At 44.1% G+C, this 17,980-nt stretch overlaps 1 protein-coding gene across 32 annotated transcripts in view; it reads right to left on the reverse strand.

Moving 5' to 3' along the window:
* MACF1 (microtubule actin crosslinking factor 1) overlaps nt 1-17,980 on the reverse strand; it is a 329,250-nt gene that overhangs the window by 46,363 nt on the left and 264,907 nt on the right. For 31 of the 32 annotated variants that reach the window (XM_053897190.1, XM_053897168.1, XM_053897225.1 and 28 more), the window contains 4 exons: nt 5,574-5,735; nt 5,209-5,379; nt 4,409-4,575; nt 336-495 (listed from right to left, as the gene is read on the reverse strand). In XM_053897190.1, coding sequence (XP_053753165.1) covers nt 336-495; nt 4,409-4,575; nt 5,209-5,379; nt 5,574-5,735 — 660 coding nt within the window. Of the gene's footprint in view, nt 1-335; nt 496-4,408; nt 4,576-5,208; nt 5,380-5,573; nt 5,736-12,263; nt 16,425-17,980 lie in introns of those variants that run through there. The other variant, XM_053897234.1, reaches the window with a different exon arrangement.

Genomic DNA, 17,980 nt, shown 5'->3' on the forward strand with positions numbered 1-17,980 from the left:
TGAATAACAGAAACAAAATAAATGAAAAGTAAACATGAAACAATGAATAACAAATGATATAATAAATTAAATAATAGAAAAAGTTCACCTACCAAAGGGCAAAAATAATATAAAAAGTGAGAACAAAAGCTGTTTTTTTTCCGATGGCAGCCTATTAGTCAATTGTTATTTTTACTTCAAGGATGTGACTATGTCAATGAATAATTTGACCATAGTTCAAATTAAACTTTAAAATATCCCCCCCCAAAACATATCTTCTAGACTGCTATAGGCAGTTAACTTCTGAGATTTCTGACTGCAGTGCTGTGTTCTAATTTATGACAACTCCTCCCAACCTTGTGCCGGATGATCTGCTGCTGGATTTTGGCAGACTGAGTGCCAACAGGCTCTGAGTTAGCAAGCTTTTTCTCCGTGACGGACAAGAAGTCAGAAATAGGCTCAGCTGTCTCATGGAATTGTTTGGCCAGAACCAGGATATCTTCCAGCTGTTTTTGCCTACACAAATATACAGAACAAGCCACTCAGGCAAAAAATCACATTAAGACTGATAATAGTACTATATTCAGTAAAAGACCAATCTTCAGGTACATTTTAAGTACCAATAGTAAACACGACACATATACGTAGCACTTTGTGGTTTTAAAGTTTTTCATAAGCATTGCCTCATGACCTTGTAAAGTAGGCAGAATAATTATCTCACTATGACAAAACAGAAAGCTAACCCTGAAGGCTTAAAGATATGTCCAATTCACCCTTTGAGTAGTTAACAGTGCAAAGAGGACTGTAATCAGGCCTTCTAATTGTCTTTCTCCTAAGGGACAGAGCACATGCATCATCTGAACATAAGACCAAAATAAAGTTTAAAGGCATCAAAAAAATTATCAAGTTTTCATCTCATTGAGGAACAAATGCAGACTATGAGCTAGAACTTCTTCCCCATTTCCCCAGCTCCAGTGATTTCAAGCACCAGAACATAACTCTGAATCCAGATTTAAGGCAAAGAAAATGACCTCAGAGTAGCTGAATTTGCCAACACACATGGCAGTCAAAAGAACTGTAAACTTCACAGCTCACTTAGAATTTTAAGTCCTGATTAATATAACATCCATACTAAGCTTAGATTTCAAGATACTAAGCTGCAGATTAAAGGCAGCTAATTACAAAGGGGAGAGGAAACCTGATAGAGAAGAGAAAGAAAAACCACCAAAGAACTGGATTAGCACACAGGTTAATAATAAAAGGCCATAATGATATCTTTGGATGATTAAGAACAGACTAAATGCGACATCATTTAAAAAGGTCTGGGTATATGATGCACTTCAGTTCAACAAACCTTTACTGAACATCCACTTTGTGCCAGGTTCTATGCTGTGTACCCTGGACAAACTTATTTTAATAAGAAATGATTTAGAGGTGCCTGGGTAGCTCAGTTGGTTGAGCATCCAATTCTTGACTTCAGCTCAGGTCATGATCTTGGTGTTGTGGGATAGTGCCCTGCATCAGGCTCTGTGCTGAATGTGGAACCTGCTTAGGATCTCTGTCCCTCTCCCTCTGCCCCTCCCTAACTTGTGTGCACGCTCTAAAAAAAAAAAAAAAAAAAAAAAAAAGAAAACAAATGATTTAAACATAAAGAATTACCATTTTAATGATCTGGAAATTCAATTATGTTTAAATATAAATAAAAACATATTTCTAGATACTATTTTAATTTTTTTAAGTTTTATTATTTTTTAACGTTGAAGAATATGAAGCTTTTTTTTTTTTTTAAACAAAGTAAACTCTAGGCTCAAAGTGGGGCTCGAACTCACAACCCCAAGAACAAGAGTCACATGCTCTTCCGACTGAGCCATCCAGGCATCCCTCTGAATGCTACTTTTAAATGTCAGTATGAAGTACAGAATAGTTTGTTTATGCCAGCCTTCAAAATACATCTTCAATTAATACAACTAAAACAAATAATCTTAAAGATTATTATTAAACTAGTATATCATTAAAAAAAAAACTGGGGGCCCCTGGATGGCTCATTTGGTTGAGCATCTGACTCTTGATATTGGCTCAGGTCATGATCTCACGATCCTGAGTTCAAGCCCCGTGTTGGGCTCTGTACTCTCTCAAAATAAATAAACTTAAAAAAAAAAAAAACTTGTCCCTGATTTCTAGGTTTTTCTGACTCATCTCTGGTTTTTGGAATCTGAAAGTTTGAAAAACAATGTAATAGGATTTAGGGTACCAAAGAGCAAAAATAATTCAGCGGTATAAAAAAATCCAATATTAAAGAATCTAAATAAAAGTCTTTAGGATATCTGGAACAAATGAAGCTTCTCTTGGTATTTCTCTTTAAAATATTGACCCAGAAACTGTGTTAGGTTAGGAGGATGGAAGTGGGCAGAAGGAAAGAGTCATAAAAAGATACATTAGAAACAAATCAGCACTTTAATGAGCTTATGGGGCCTATGAAATAAGTACATAAAATAATGACAATACAAGGTACAAAGAATTACAGCAGTGAAGAGGAAAATGAAGGTATTCCATCCTTGGGGAATAAAGAAAAGTTTCATAGAAGAAGATAAACAGCATGCTTTCTCTCTCTTGTGTCACGGAAGACACAACACTATCAGTAAAGACACAGAATTAGGAACTGACAGAAGATACCTAAGTATATGGTATACTTTACCAATAATACGAGGAGGAGGAGGAGCGTGGAAACAGAAATGTAGATTAGGGCCAAATAACTGAAGGCTTCGAATATTGGGTTAAAGAGTTTAGATTTTGTTTTATAGGCAACAGGGAGTCATTAAATTTCTGAGCAAGGCAAAGGGGAAGCCTGAGGGTAAGTGGCCATAGAGTGATGAGTGATTAGTTCATGAGGAAACTACCTCACATTGAGGAGCCCAAGTCATGACCTGAGGCAGGTGAGTAGGAATTAGAGAAATGGATGAATAGAAAATAGAAAAGACACTAGAGAAGTAAAACGGACAGAATTTAGCATCCTGATAGATGTGGGACACAAAGGAGTGGGGGAGAAAGGGTAAAAAATGGGGTTAAGGTTTTAAACCCAGGTAACTGGAAGGCTAATGATACTATTAATGATTACGCCCAGGTAACTGGAAGGCTAATGGTACTATTCATGAAAATGGACAAAGAAAAAAAAGCAGTGCTATCTGTAAATAAAAATAAGTATAATTTAAAAAAAATAAGCTGAATTCTTTCATTTTTGTTTCTCCCACAAATATGGGGGACAATACTTTGCAACTCTGATAAGAAATCAGCACACTGTGGGCCAGTGTAGAAGAGGGAATTATGACAACTTCTGCTGGCTACCTAGAGAACTGAAAGGCTACAACCATAACTCATCACCTACACTACTCTCATACAGATTTCTAATTGGTGAGCATTTCTTTTTAAAACTGGGGACAGCATAAACTAAAAGACCTTCATGTGACATACTAAGCTGAAGTGATGCTGGGGTATAGCTATGGAGAGAGAAAGCACTTCCTCAGAGGAGAAAAGTATACTGCTTATTTTTGGCCACTTATTGAAGACTGGTCATGCACCTGTCTCTCTTTTTAATATTTTATTTTTATGTTATTTTTTATTAAAAAATTTTTTTTAATTTTTACATTTATTCAGTTTTGAGAGACAGAGACAGAGCACAGTGGGGGAGGGGCAGAGAGAAAAGGAGACATAGAATCCGAAGCAGGCTCTAGGCTCTGAGCTGTCAGCACAGAACCCAACGTGGGGCTCGAACTCACAAACCGTGAGATCATGACCTGAGCCAAAGTCGGACGCTTAACTGACTGAGCCACCCAGGCACCCTTATTTTTATGTTTTTAAAGTAGGCTCCACACGAACGTGAGGCTCAAACCCACGACTTCAAGATCAAGAGTTGTGTGCTCTCCCTACTGAGCCAACTAGGCGCCCCTATTCATGCATCATGTCCATATATTGAACAGAATCACAGACTAGGTCCTGGATGCAAAAACATCTAATATTGGGATAAGCTATCAGAAAAGAAATATGGTAAATTTCAATTCCAAGTATCAAAAGTATTATTTATAAATATGAAGGGGAAAAATCTGTTTCGAAAACTCAGAAAATAACTTGGCTGGATTGTAGGCGTCTGTGTCTGTCGGTTTGGAACCATGATTGTATCACAGCAGAACAGCAACACGGAGCAATGAATCTTCCAGTTCTGAGAAATTCATGGAGTAGCTGAGGCTCATTTCCTGAGAGCTACTGTGATTATGAGGATCATCTCCAAGAACGTATTCCTCTTCAAGATAAAAGCCATTACACACCTTCCAGGGCTCTCTATGACTCATCCAGGACCTTACAGAGCACTTCAAGTTAAAAACTGGACAAAAAAAACCCTTGTCTGACCCATTCCTCAAAACCCCTTTGCCCTTACCTGGCTGCTGCCTTGTTGAGTAGTCCAGTCCATCTACTTTCAAGACCCTCCAACTGTGCAGTGATTTTCTCTCTATCAGCCAGCTCAGCGGACTGGGCTATTCTGCCTCCTTCTGCTTGAAGCATATCTACTGTGGCCTTTCGATCATCAAGGAGCCGCTGGAGCAACTAGTGCACACAGTGTTGAAGGAGAGTGAAAAGTGATAACACAATGTCACTTTGAAATCTGAAATAAGGAAGAAAATACAAGCGAAAGATCCCCAAACCCCCACCCCACCAAATCCTAAACGGAGTTGAATAATGGTAACTTTTTTTCCATCCAGAGGCAAAAACGTGAGATGCAGCATTGCTCCTAGCACCAGCATAAACTCCACACTCTTACATTTTTAAATAGAGGGGTGACAGTCATTATGCGACTAATAGGGAACTTAGTTTGAATCAGGAGAAAAATGCACTAAAAGGGAAATTAAACCAAGCCAAAAATACAGACAGCACCTTATACATGACACACAACATTATTCAGAATATTGCTGACCCTGAAAACTCCAAAAACCTTGTAAGAAAAAGCTGTGCATGAAACACTGGAGTAGAATACACGAATAAATACACCGAACTACTGTTCGGTCCAATGTGTGCCACAGTAAATTGGTAGACTGAAGTAAGATGATGCAAATCAACTTTCACCTTTCTTTTCATGGATTCCTACTAAAACTCCTGAATATACTCCTAAATGAGAAGCCAATGTGTTGTCTGCCACTCCCTACGGCTGTTACAGTTCACTGTCCCAACATTCTCACTTACCTTCTGTTCTTGGATCTGTGCTTTCACCACTTTATACTCGGCAGATGGAGGTTTCTGATTGGCTATGAGCTCCTCAGTGTCTGCCAACCAGCTGAGCAACGGCTCCAAGGCATCTTGAAACTTCCCGCAATGCAACAAAGCCTCCTGCAGTTGTGCGATTCTTTGTGCAACCTGTATCACAGATGCAGGGGCTCGTTGTGAGAGAGGAGAGAGCTTTTTAAATGACTACTGACCCCCTTTCCTAATTATATTTTCCAACTGCTGAATCTGTATTTGCATTCAGGTTGCAGGGAAACCTACAATTGAGATGTGCCTTTCTAAGCCCTCCATTCCCAATGCACTAGAGTTAGCCCCTCGCCACTCGCCTTTTTGTTCAGTGTGTTCCATCGAGCGTTGATCTCTTCCATGTCATGTTCCAAACCCTGCACATCACAGTTTTTTCCGGCACTCTGAATCAACCCCTGGCCGAGTCCATTCACCTGCTGTAGCTTCATCTGAAGAGGATCCACCTGTTCTTTCTGAAACATCTAGATAATTACAAGCCAAAGTTTTAATCTAAAGGTAGCAACCAGACCCTCTATACCACACAGTGACTGGTCATTCTTGGGAGATTTATGATTTAACAGAGGAGGAGCAGGAATAAAAAGAGAAAACAAGCCATTCGTACAGAGAACTATCAAGGAAACCTGCGGTTTCATATTTCAGTACATCCTCCTATGGACAATTACAGAGAGTTATGGCACTACTTAGAGGTCTTTAACCCAATGACTCATGGTTGGTTGGTTTCTGCTTGCTTAATTTTTAATGCAAAAAGCTACAGAGGATAGAGAAAAATCAGCCTCAAGATATCATAAAAGTGTGCTGTCTATCAATCCTAAAAGAGAAGAGTAATACCAAATGACTAGTATTTAAGATTAAAAATACCTTGGGGAATACCTTTAACTGACCACTGATATATGCAACATTCTTCTCTGACTAGGACTCATAATTCAATTAATTAAAACATATTAATGTTGTGAAAAACACCAACCTCACAGTTTAATCCCCCTGTGGTCACTTAATTCCACTCCGTTCCAGGGCCACAGACCACACATTACTAATAATCTTGAGACACTATTCCTGAGATTACAAAGGGAAACGGGCCAGTAATATTGGGAAATGTCCTTACCAACTTCATACTCTGAGATGCAGATATACAGAAAGTATTTTTAAAATTATAATACTGTCTACCCATGTTCACCAGTAAACAATGGAGTTTTAAAACAATGTGAATAAGTGTAACAAACAATGCATGTTTCTCTCTCCTGCAGTTAATAAGATCAATTATGACTTAGAAAGTTCTAAAAGGAAACAAAGAGAAGATAATACTTTGACACTGTAATGGTATTAAAGAAAAGAATGAAATAAATCATTGTCCCGAAGATCAGATTCTTCTCAATTATCAGAGGATAAAATCAGCCACATTCCACACATTCCCCATAGATCCAATGTGGATTTATTTCTATTTTTTTTCTTCTATAAAATGTTCCTTCAGTTTCAGTGAGATAGGTGAGTCAATTAAAGCCAAAGAATGACAGAAAATGGAAGAGGACAAAAATGTAAAAGAAAGATATAAGTTTGGGTAAGATTAATTTTGACCTATATGAGACTATAGTTCACACTTGAAGCAGGAAACTTATTCTTGAAAGAATGGGTTATGATGGCTGGATAAGCGAGTCACCAGGGAGGAAAAGCCCCAGGGAACACTAAAAAAGGAAGGTTACAAAGGTAATTACCAGTGGGCTTCATTTTATACTATAATTTGATTACACCATATTTTGTTAGGCAACACTACAAGGCAGTTCAGCTAAAAATGACTGTTTCCCCAACAACAGGGTTCCCAGAAAAGGCAAGCGCTAGGATTCCATTTTCTACTAAAGATGTTTTTTCACTGCAGAAAAATCAAAGCAGAGGGGGGAAAAAACAACTCCCATGTTTTAAGTTGCTTGGGTTCAACAAAATGGTGGTTGGTGATAGGGTGTGGGGGTTGGAAAGGCAAAGAAAGCAGCAAACAAAAGGTAAGGAGGGGAGATGTCAAGCCCACACCGAAGAGCCCCCTTTTATCCAGTAAGCAAGTCTTGTCTCATACTGTGGCATTTAAATTCTTTCTGTGCTTTCCAGTATGGTAGCCAGCAGCTACATAATGCTATTTAACTAAAAATTCAGTTCCTCAGCCACACTAGCCACATTTCATGTGGTCAACAGCCATGTGTGGCTAAGTGCCTACTGTACTGGGCAACACAGATAGAGAGTATCTCCATCTTGGCAAGAAGCTCTATTGGACAAGCCATACAAATGACATAGAAAAGTAAACTATATTTAAATAGCTTAGTAACCTCTTTCATATAATAGAGTTAATTCTTTTTTAAGGAATTCCATTTACTTTGTCAATGAACATTTCCTATAGAAACATCAGGGATTCCTTCCATTTCTCAACCTCCACTCTATGGATTAATTTGAGAGGGAATGGGTGTTTCATCTTTTTCCAGAGTTTTAAAAATCTATGAGAGTACCTCTAAATAAATACTAAGTATTTATTTTGAACACAAATTAACAGAATGTTAAAGTAAATTTAAAAACAGTTGCTCCCTTCTCTCAACTCCCAAATAAAGCTGTTCTGCAAAATCAGTGCTTTTAGATGCATTAAAATTCCTACTCCTCAGTATTTCAATGGGGCTGTGCCATGTTATTAACCAACCAGAGCTGGCAGATATTTCCCAGAGCAGAACACTAGCAAAAATTACTGCAAGAGTGTAAGACGCAACTGGGACATAAAACAGAAAATTTCCCAAAGAACTTCTTACAACAGTTTTATCTTTGGTAATACCACATTCTCCTAGTTTTTATCCTGCCTGATATTTTTTTTTTTTTTTTTTAATTTCCTTTATTCTCTTCCTCCTTCTCTTCTAGAGAGATGTTAGTCTATGCGTGTGGGGATCAGGGAAGGATGTCAGTTCTGGGCTCTCTTCTTGGCAATTCCATCCATTCCCACATCTTTAAATATTAACCATGATGCTTATGGCTAAAATGTGTGTGTGTATGCCCATCCAAGTACTTTAATACTGGCATATGAATGAAATCACGGTACCTCAAAACCTCTCCCTTTCCTCTCCCCTAAAAACTGTTTTTATCTACATCAACAATTTACTACTGCCCCCATCTGCTCAGTTGTACAAACTAGAATTGAGAAGCCAACCCTGATAAACACCCCTTTCCTTCTCCCTCCTTCTCAACATAAAAGCCATTATCAGGTCTTGTTGATTCTACATCCAAGACACACACACACGTATGTATACATACATGTGTATATATATATACACACATACATACATGTGTGTATATACATATACACACACATATATATACACACACACAAATATATATTGTATCCAACCATCTTCAAATCCAGTGACATCTCTCCAGTTCAAGCCATCTGGCCAACTGCAGTAACCTAGCAGGCCTTTCTACTGTCCTTGATCTCCTATAATGCACTCCACATACAGCAACCAGAGTGATTTGTTTTGTTTTTGAAAATCATTCAGGGGCGCCTGGGTGGCGCAGTCGGTTAGGCGTCCGACTTCAGCCAGGTCAGATCTCGCGGTCCGTGAGTTCGAGCCCCGCGTCAGGCTCTGGGCTGATGGCTCGGAGCCTGGAGCCTGTTTCAGATTCTGTGTCTCCCTCTCTCTCTGCCCCTCCCCCGTTCATGCTCTGTCTCTCTCTGTCCCAAAAATAAATTAAAAAAACGTTGAAAAAAAAAAAAAAAAAAAAAAGAAAATCATTCAGTGTTTTCTATATTTCATGCCAATCATAAGACAAACTAATAAAATATAAGACAAAATAAATCTGAGATTTATAAACCCCAACGTTGAGAATGTTTACTGTCTGTGCAGACTGGTTTGCTCTATCTTCAAGCTGCGAGTAATGTTTTAAAAATGTAAATGAAATCCTTTCCCTCCCCTACCTAAAATCTCTCAACAGCTTCTCATGGCTTTTAAAGTATAGGTCCTTTTGAAAACTTCTTAGTCCCTGCATCATCTGGCCTCTTCCTACCTCCCCAGATTTACTTCAAGGCCCTCTTCCAGAACCCTTGCTTAATGTGGGCTAGCCACTTGGCCTTCTAGAGTCCTAACATCCCAAAGTCTTCCCAGCTTCCATTTCCTTTACCTGGCATATTTTTCCCTCTGACTCTCTGCCTAAATAATTTCTAGGTATCCTTCAGGTTTCAGTTTTAAAATCCTTTCCCTGACACAATCAAAATGAAATATCCCTATTATGTATTACAGCCTTTATTTTTCATTCAAAACACTTGCTGTGATTTCTAACTACATATTTGTGTCTCTTTTTTTAAAGGTTTTTTTTCCCCCCCAGTAATCTCTACACTCAGTGTGGGGCTCAAACCCACCACCCCGAGATCAAGAGTCACATGCTCTTCTGACTGAACCAGCCAGGCAACCCTGTATTTGTGTCTTTTTGCTCAATATTTGCCTCCATTACTGTAGCAGAAGTTCCACAAGGGGAGGGACTATGCCAATTCTATTCACTACAGGAGCCCCAATACCTGGCACAGAGTAGGTACACAATAAATATTTATCCAGTGAATGAATGAATCCTTGTATAGAAATGGTATTAGGGAAGGCAAACAAATTTAGGAAGGTTCTGCTGATTAGCTGAGCATTCAGACACTGAACTAAGATTGTGAGGCTTCCCAACTTTTGCTGTAAAAGACTTTCTTGGCAATTTTGAATGTTATAGAACCCCTAGTTTTATACCAAAGATTTTTTTTCTTCCATTGAACCAGTCTCTGGAAATAAGACTAAGGAAGTCTGCAAAAGAGAAAAGGGTTTAAATAACCACAGACTGTTCTCAGTGGGTCTGAATTCCACTATAGGGATAGTAAATAAGTTCTAGCATTTTGCTTCTTCCACCGAACTCTCTTGTTAATGCTATTAGAAAGTTTATATCTATTTTAACCATGTATACATGTGTATATTTGTATATACACATACACACACACAGCGTTTAAACTACATTTCAGGTATGATCACTTACTGAGTTCTAAGTGTTTACGTATTAAAATGACAGGTTCAGTTGCCTCTAGGAACCATTAGGGAAGAAATGAAATCCATACATCTCTCATCTTGGAAAAACTTATTCTCTCAATAATATTTCACTGGTCAGAAAAATCTGTATGCTCATGTTACCACTATAATATTTGTTTTGTTTCAATAAAAGTTTTCAAAATAGCCTCTCTACATTCTTATTGGTTAATGTCCCGGCGGGGGTGATGGTTTAGATTTCTTTTGTACACAAATGCAGGCATTTGCTTGCTTCCATAAAGTAACCATACTTCAAAGATGGACAACTGTACAGCTGGGCTACCACTGTCTTCTCCTGTTGTTTGTATCAGGCAGTATTTCATAAATGATTACCCCCCTGGAGCTGGAGGAAATCCTCAGAAATTACCTAGCCCCATTTACTCATTTTGTAGATGAGAATCTGAGACTGATATTAAGGGTTTCTCTGATTTTTTTTTCCTTTAGGCAGATTTGATCAGCTCTTTACAGATTTAACACCTGTATTTCATTGATTATTGCTGTAGGCTTTATACAAAAAATATTCTGTTTAATCAAGAATGCCTGTGACTTTGGACAAGTTATTGGGATCCCAGTGTCAATTTCGAATTTAGTAAAACTCAGGAAAGGGAATCAGTCCAACAATCTGAAAGCTTGATGGGATGCTACCTTACAAAATAGGTGGTGAAGCCCAAGGTGGACACCACCACCACTCAGCTAAGCAGGGGATCTGTAGCAACGTTGGCCACTTGTGGCCTGCAATCAAAATGACTTCTCATCGCTGGTAGCTGCAGATTTAACTGGTGCTCTAGCCGACAAAGCTGCCCTGAAAGGCTCTGCAATGGGGTGGATGTGAGAACCCATCTTTCTTGTAGCATCCACAGATATTCAGATGGATATTCACTCATTCATTCAGTCTGTCACAGTGAATGCCTATTACAAGGCAGGCACAGTTTGGGGCCCTAGGGATGGTATAAAATCAAAACCACCTCTGTCTCTGTACTCAGTAATCCCTGGCTATATTAGATTAGATGAAACTTCCAATTCCTTCATTCCTTACCATTGCCCAAATGACACCGGGGCAGTGAACTGTAGAAAGCTGCCAATCTTAAAAGTCTTTGACTAGGAGTGCTCAAGGATGTGAACACTGTTCCGGGTGGTTTCTAACACATTTCCGTTCTCTGACATTAAGAATTGCAGAACCATGGAGCTCAGACAGAATGCAGGAGGACATTCAGCCCACTTCATGGATCAGGAAACAAAGTTTGACAAGATAGGTAAAATACCTCTATTTTTCATAAACCTTATTATGCCTTATTCTGGCTTTAAGAAACACACATTTGTATTAAAAAGCTGTTATTCACACATCTAGATACCACCTTCACCCAAACCGTTTTGGTGAATTCTTTCAACTAACCAACAAAGCTATGTGGGAGAGAAAGGTGGAAGATATCAACAGTGATTTCCACGGGTTATCAGGTTATCCTCACAGGGTTCTGCCTTAACAAATGCACAAACTAGAGGCTCAGGACATCTAACTAATTTGCCAAGTGGCTAACTATCCCAGGTGTCTCTCCAAAGCCCTCACCCCCACTCCTCCCTCACTGCTGACATTACTTATTAAAGAGCAGCCTCTTGATTTAGGACAGAACATGGTCACTGTAATCTTCAAAAGCAGAATCATCTGTTCCAGCTAATAATCTTTTCCAAAATGCAAACCAACAACTATTGGGCTCAGTTTATAAATACAAATTGTAAAGTTTTTCACCAAATGAAAGTAAGACATATTTTGTGCATAAATGCAACAGAAAGACCAGAATAGTCCAGTGCCCCAAAGAGAACCAAAGAAAGGATTATCTGTGCCCTTTCTAATCACTACCAAGGGAACTTGCACATCTCACTTTACTCCCCAGATCCTTTCCCAACAAAATGAGCAACAATTACCTCATTTGAATTTAATTCATCAGTTGCAGCCAGAGGCACTTTCCCATGCAGCACTGTGCCAGTCACCTCTTTTATTTCAAATCCTGCAGACTCAAGGTCCCCCTTAATCCACATTCTAGCAGGGGAAGCCTCTTCTAGAACAGGAGTTCCTTCTTCTGAGATAGGCACAGAATCAGTGTGGGCAGTATCTCCCAGGAGGGGTGCACCAGCAAGGAACATTTCCTCCATAGCAGGCAGTGCAGTAGCTGGGGCTGCAGGCTCCTCCGGGGTGGGCACTCTATCAGCTGGGGCTGTAGGCTCCTCCGGGGTGGGCACTCTATCAGCTGGGGCTGCAGGCTCCTCCGGGGTGGGCACTCTATCAGCTGGGGCTGCAGGCTCCTCCGGGGTGGGCACTCTATCAGCTGGGGCTGTAGGCTCCTCTGGGGTGGGCACTCTATCAGTTGGGGCTGCAGGCTCCTCCAGGGTGGGTACTGCAGCAGCTGGGCCTGCAGGCTCCTCCGGGGTGGGCACTCTATCATCTGGGGCTGCAGGCTCCTCCGGGGTGGGTACTGCAGCAGCTGGGCCTGCAGGCCCCTCTGGGGTGGGCACTGCAGCAGCTGGAGTGGCAGGCCCCTCTGGGGTGGGCACTGCAGCAGCTGGAGTGGCAGGCTCCTCTGGGGTGGGCACTGTAGCAGCTGGGGCTGCAGGCTCCTCCAGGGTGGGCACTCTATCAGCTGGGGCTGCAGGCTCCTCCGGGGTGGGTACTGCAGCAGCTGGGTCTGCAGGCTCCTCTGGGGTGGGCACTGCAGCAGCTGGAGTGGCAGGCCCCTCTGGGGTGGGCACTGCAGCAGCTGGAGTGGCAGGCTCCTCTGGGGTGGGCACTGCAGCAGTTGGGGCTGCAGGCTCCTCCAGGGTGGACACTGCAGCAGCTGGGATGGCAGGATCCCCCAGGGCAGGCACTCTATCAGCTGGGGCTGCAGGCTCCTCCGGGGTGGGCACTGCAGCAGCTGGGGCTGCGGGCGCCTCTGGGGTGGTCACTCTAACAGCAGGGGTGGCAGGCTCCTCTGAGGTGGGCACTCGATCAGCTGGGTTAATAGGCTCCTCTGGAGCAGGCACTGCAGAAGCTGGGGTGACAGATCCCTCTGGAATATCATCTCTCGTGGTAGCCACTGCAACGGCTGGGGGAGCAGCCAGGATGTCCTTCTCTGTGGTGGCCACTGAAACAACTGGGACATGTGCCTCTGTGGTGGCCACTGAATCAACTGGTGTGTCCACCTGTGGGGCAGGCGCTGCAGCAGCTGGGATGTCTGCCTCTGGCAGGAGCGCTGCAGCATCTAGGGCACCATCTTCTGCAGTGGGCACTGAGGCAGCAGTGACAGGCTTCTGTGGGATGGGTGTCCATCCCTCCAAAACTGGTTCAGTACTACTAACCTTGGTAATTTGCTCCTCTAGAAAGAGATTTAGCAGTGAATCTGAATCTCTCATTTCTGTCTCCCCTCCCTCTGATGATGCCACAGTCAGCGTGGGCTTTGTCTCATTCACAGTTTCCAAGCCGTCTCTGCTAGGTCTTGGTCCTTCAACCAGCAGGGGCAGATTCAGACCATCTGACTCTGTGCATTTCCTCTGGAGAGCTTGGAAGATCTGCCCTGTGAAGGCTCTGTGAAAATGTGCTGGGGCTTGGTCCTCCGAAAGCTTGGCTTCATTACCCAGCTCTTGCACCTCACCATCCTCACCCCAAACTTTCTCCTTGGACAATTCATAAGGGTCCACGTTTCCCAAGGAAGCCAGATTGTTACTTTCTTGAGTAATAGCTCCTTTTTCACTTTCCAAATGAATCTCATCTGTTCGTAAATGTGAATCATGCGATAACACCTCTACTTCAGATACTGAGGTAACATCTGTTAGTTCATAGCTAAAAGCACAACTGAGGGGGACCCTCTCAACACACTCCTCAAAATTCCCCTCAGTGTGACCGCAGTCTACCTGGGACAGATTGCCATTTTCTTTGGCCAGCTCAGCTACAAAGCCTAGTAAGTCTTCTGGATGAGAAGCCCTATGATCAGAGTTGGGCAATCCTCCTGGGTCCAGCTTTCCCAGAGACTCCAGATCTCCTGGGTTTCTGAACTTAAATTCCCCTGCAGTCTTGGGGCTAGAAGGCACTTTGTCATGCTCCTCCTCACTAACAGTGGAAGTGTCTCCCACGGTACCAGAGTGGGCAGTAAGTTCCACAGCATTAGGCACCTGAGAAGAATCCAGGGCATTAAAATATTCACAATCCAATCCAGTATCAGAGTCTTTTACCCTTACATTTAAAAGGCCTATGTGTTCCTCTTCTAAGTTAGTCCCTGGAAAATGACTAACTACAAGTGAATTTTCTGCATCCTGGGATGGGGACAGCCCTTCAGAAGAGGCTTGCTTCTCCAGTTCAACTAGAGGAGTTACTCCTTCTTCACATAAACACTCTTTTTCAAGTTCAAGAAACATCTGCACTGAATCTGTGTCAGAGAGCTGCTCTGAATCAACAGGACCAACAGTATATTCTAAATCAGAAACAAGACCCTCCAGCCCCTGAGCAGTTCTATTTGTCAGCTCACCTACAGCACTCTCACCTGTGAAAACACAACTGTAATCAAGAGGTGTATCCTTGAGAACAGAAGCCAAATGTTTCTTAGCCGGCTGTAGGTCATCAGAGCAAACCTGACTGAGAGCTAGGTGGTCAAAAGTCGTTATGACAGCAGCTGAACAATCCGCTCCATCCTCTGCCACCGCTACAGTGTTTGCTTGTTCTTTTTCTTCAAAAATATCTGCCAGGCTGTTCTTTTTCTCATCTGCCATTAGAAAAGTCTTTCCTCTCTGTGACAGTTTCTCTTCCTCCCACTCCTCCTCAGCTTCCATCATTATCCATCGCTCATCCTCCTCAAACTTTAGCTCAGACTCTGTTTTCTCTCTCAGGCTGGGAGTTATGAGAAAATGCAATTCTGGATCCAACAGCTCCTCACTCAGGCAAGGGGAAAGAGGTGGCATTTCCACAGTGCAAGCTGTGTCCCCAAGGGGGTGCTGCTTCTCAATGAAGCCTCCCTTAGCTAAACTTTTCATGGCTCTGGGCCAGGTTGCACTTGAGAATCTGTGTTCCTGCATTACATCTGTGTTACCACTTGCTGCTGCAGCTTCTGGTTCTAGAGGCTGGAATTCACGGGGAGAGTGCTCACTGGGCAGCTGCAATCTGAAGTCTTGGCACTCTCCACTTAAGTTTTTCAAATCCTGCACTTCTGGAATATCTATGGATTTGGACACATGTTCCAGAGTCACTGACTCTGACTGAGGTTCCCTGTTGTCCAAATGACCAGAACTTTCTGTCAATGCGGAAATGGATTCCTTCTTCTCTTGCAAGGAAGGATTTGAAGCACCGGCTTCTGAAACCTCACTGAGAGAAGCTTCCATCCTTTCTGCAAATTCTGGGAAATTGGGTGGCATGAAAGACTTCCATGATCTCCTGTTAACATTATCTTTGCGTTCTGCATTTGGTCGCCTTCTGGGTGGAACAGGTGCTGACTTCTGCACATCACTGGTTAACTTTAGTGCATCAAATATTATTCTCTCATCCAGCTTTTTGCCTTCTGGTGCTCTCGATTCAAAAACATTAGATGCTGCTCCTAAGGTACCATTACTGGATATAGTACTTCCTTCCATCTTTTCCATGGTGCTTTTTGAAGTCTGATTAAGCTTTGACCCCTGGTCAATTTGTTCATTTATTCTCATTGTATCATATATAGATCTCTGTGGAACATAACAATCCTCTATATAGCCATCCTCTTCCTCTCCTTTCCCCAGGCAGGTGGGGTTCTGCCTTAAACAGTCTGGCCTGCTGAGTGGCTTACCCATACTTTTTCAATCAAGATGAAACATCAATCTTTTAAAAGTTTTTCACAGGTTACCCAAAAATGCATTCTGCAGAAGTTAAAAATCCTTTTACCAGTTCACAACCCAGGACCACCAACTGGATCTGCCCTCCAAAAAAGCCTGCAAGTCCAACTCTGAAACCATTCTGGGAGCTTCTAAGAGGAACAGTTTTTCCCTCACAGGCTAACAGCCTCATAGTTGCAGACAGATAAGCAGTATAATTTAATCAACAAATATAAAATAATTCCTTGTATGGCTTCTCTTGTGCGTGTTTTTAAGAGCACCGCTCTAATTCAGTCAGTAAAAAAAAAAAAAAAAAAAAAAAAAAAAAAAATCATTTGATATTGCCCAGTCTTATTCAATACCTAGTTCCACTCACTTCTTACCCAGAGTTAGAAGCTTTATACCGACTGTGTCCCTTAGTAACAATGGCACAGCCTTCCCAGTCTTCAAGTATGGCCCAAGCTCCTAAGAATTCCTTTCATTTTATCCTCAGTTCCAGTCCTGGAGAGTCCAGCTGGTCTGAATTAGCCATTCGTCCTCCCTAGTTCGGGTGTTTGCATTTGAACTGGGCTGGTCGGCGGATATTCCTGCAACTTTAAACACAGGAAGTCCTTCATTCGGGGCCAGCTTGGGGCTTCCTGTCTCCAAAACATCATGGCATTGTTGTGGCTCCCAGAACAGCCCTGCGCTGTGGCCGCAAAACAAGGCGAGTGGAGCCCGGCGCCGGGCCTTTGAAAGGCCGGCAGGCTGCAGCGGCGGCCGAGGGCCGGTCGAAGGGCTCTCTCAGCGCGGCCCGCTCCCCCGCGCCATGCCGCGCGCCCTGAGGGCCAGGGTTGCCTCACCGCAGGCTGGCAGGTGGCTCCGGGCCGCGCCGGCCTCCAGTCCCGCGCTCAGGAAGTTAGTTTGTCCCTCCGGCAGCTGAGTCCCGCGTGCTGTGGGCGCCGCCTCCCCTGCCGCCGCCAGTCCCCGGCCCGCAGCCGCCGCGCCGTGGGTTGCATGTCAAGCAGCCGCCTCTATTCTCCGCCACCGCCGGCCCCGCGGCCCCGCCGTTCTCCCCGCCCGCAGCTGTCACGGTCCCGGCATGCAAAACTTCTGGCTGGGAACAAAAGGCTCCGCTCGGGCCGGGCGGGGGCGAGCCCTCCTCCCCCTCGCCGCGCGGCCCGCTCACCCGCCGCTCGCTGCAAGTGCTGGGCTGGCGAGCGGCTCTCCTCCCCCTTCCCCGCGCCGCCGCGCCGCGCCGCCCCGCCCGGGCAGCCCCCCTGGAAGCCCGGGAGCGCGACGCGGAGAGCCAAGGGGAGGAGGGCGGAGGCGGAGCCGCGGCGGGGGCAGGGAAAAGGAGCTACCCGAGCGGAGGAGGAGGGTGCGGCGGAGAGGATTGGAGGCCGAGGCGGCGGGGGCGGGGCTTCCGCGCGGTTCAGGGCCTGGGAGCCCCGGCGCCAGCCGCTCGGCTCACCAAGCCCACGCCCACCGCGCCCCAGGGCCCGAGGGAGAGCCCCGCCCCCCCGAGAGGGCGAGAGGAGGGGGGCGGCACCCGCGCGAGGCTCGGCGGCGCAGCGCAAATCCCCTGACAAAGGAAAGCCCCGCCCTCCACCCGCTGGCCCGACCCCCCTGCCACCCCCGCCGCGTCCGGACCCGCCGGGCTCGGAGCCCAGCCCAAGGGCGAGCGAACCTAGAAGGCACGCCCCGCCTCCCCCAGCCAGCGGGTTCTGGCAGGGGCCACTCGGGGCCCCATCTGCCCGCGGGGTCGTGCCGGCTGCGGCGGGCGGCACGCATCGCTGTCGGCTCCAGCTCTATCACCAAAGGCTGTCCTAGTCCCTCCAATGTCACCTTTAGCG

This window comes from Panthera pardus, unplaced genomic scaffold, assembly GCF_024362965.1.
Source record: "Panthera pardus isolate Hobbes unplaced genomic scaffold, ASM2436296v1 HiC_scaffold_11, whole genome shotgun sequence".
In the NCBI taxonomy this organism is placed as follows: Eukaryota; Metazoa; Chordata; class Mammalia; order Carnivora; family Felidae; genus Panthera; species Panthera pardus.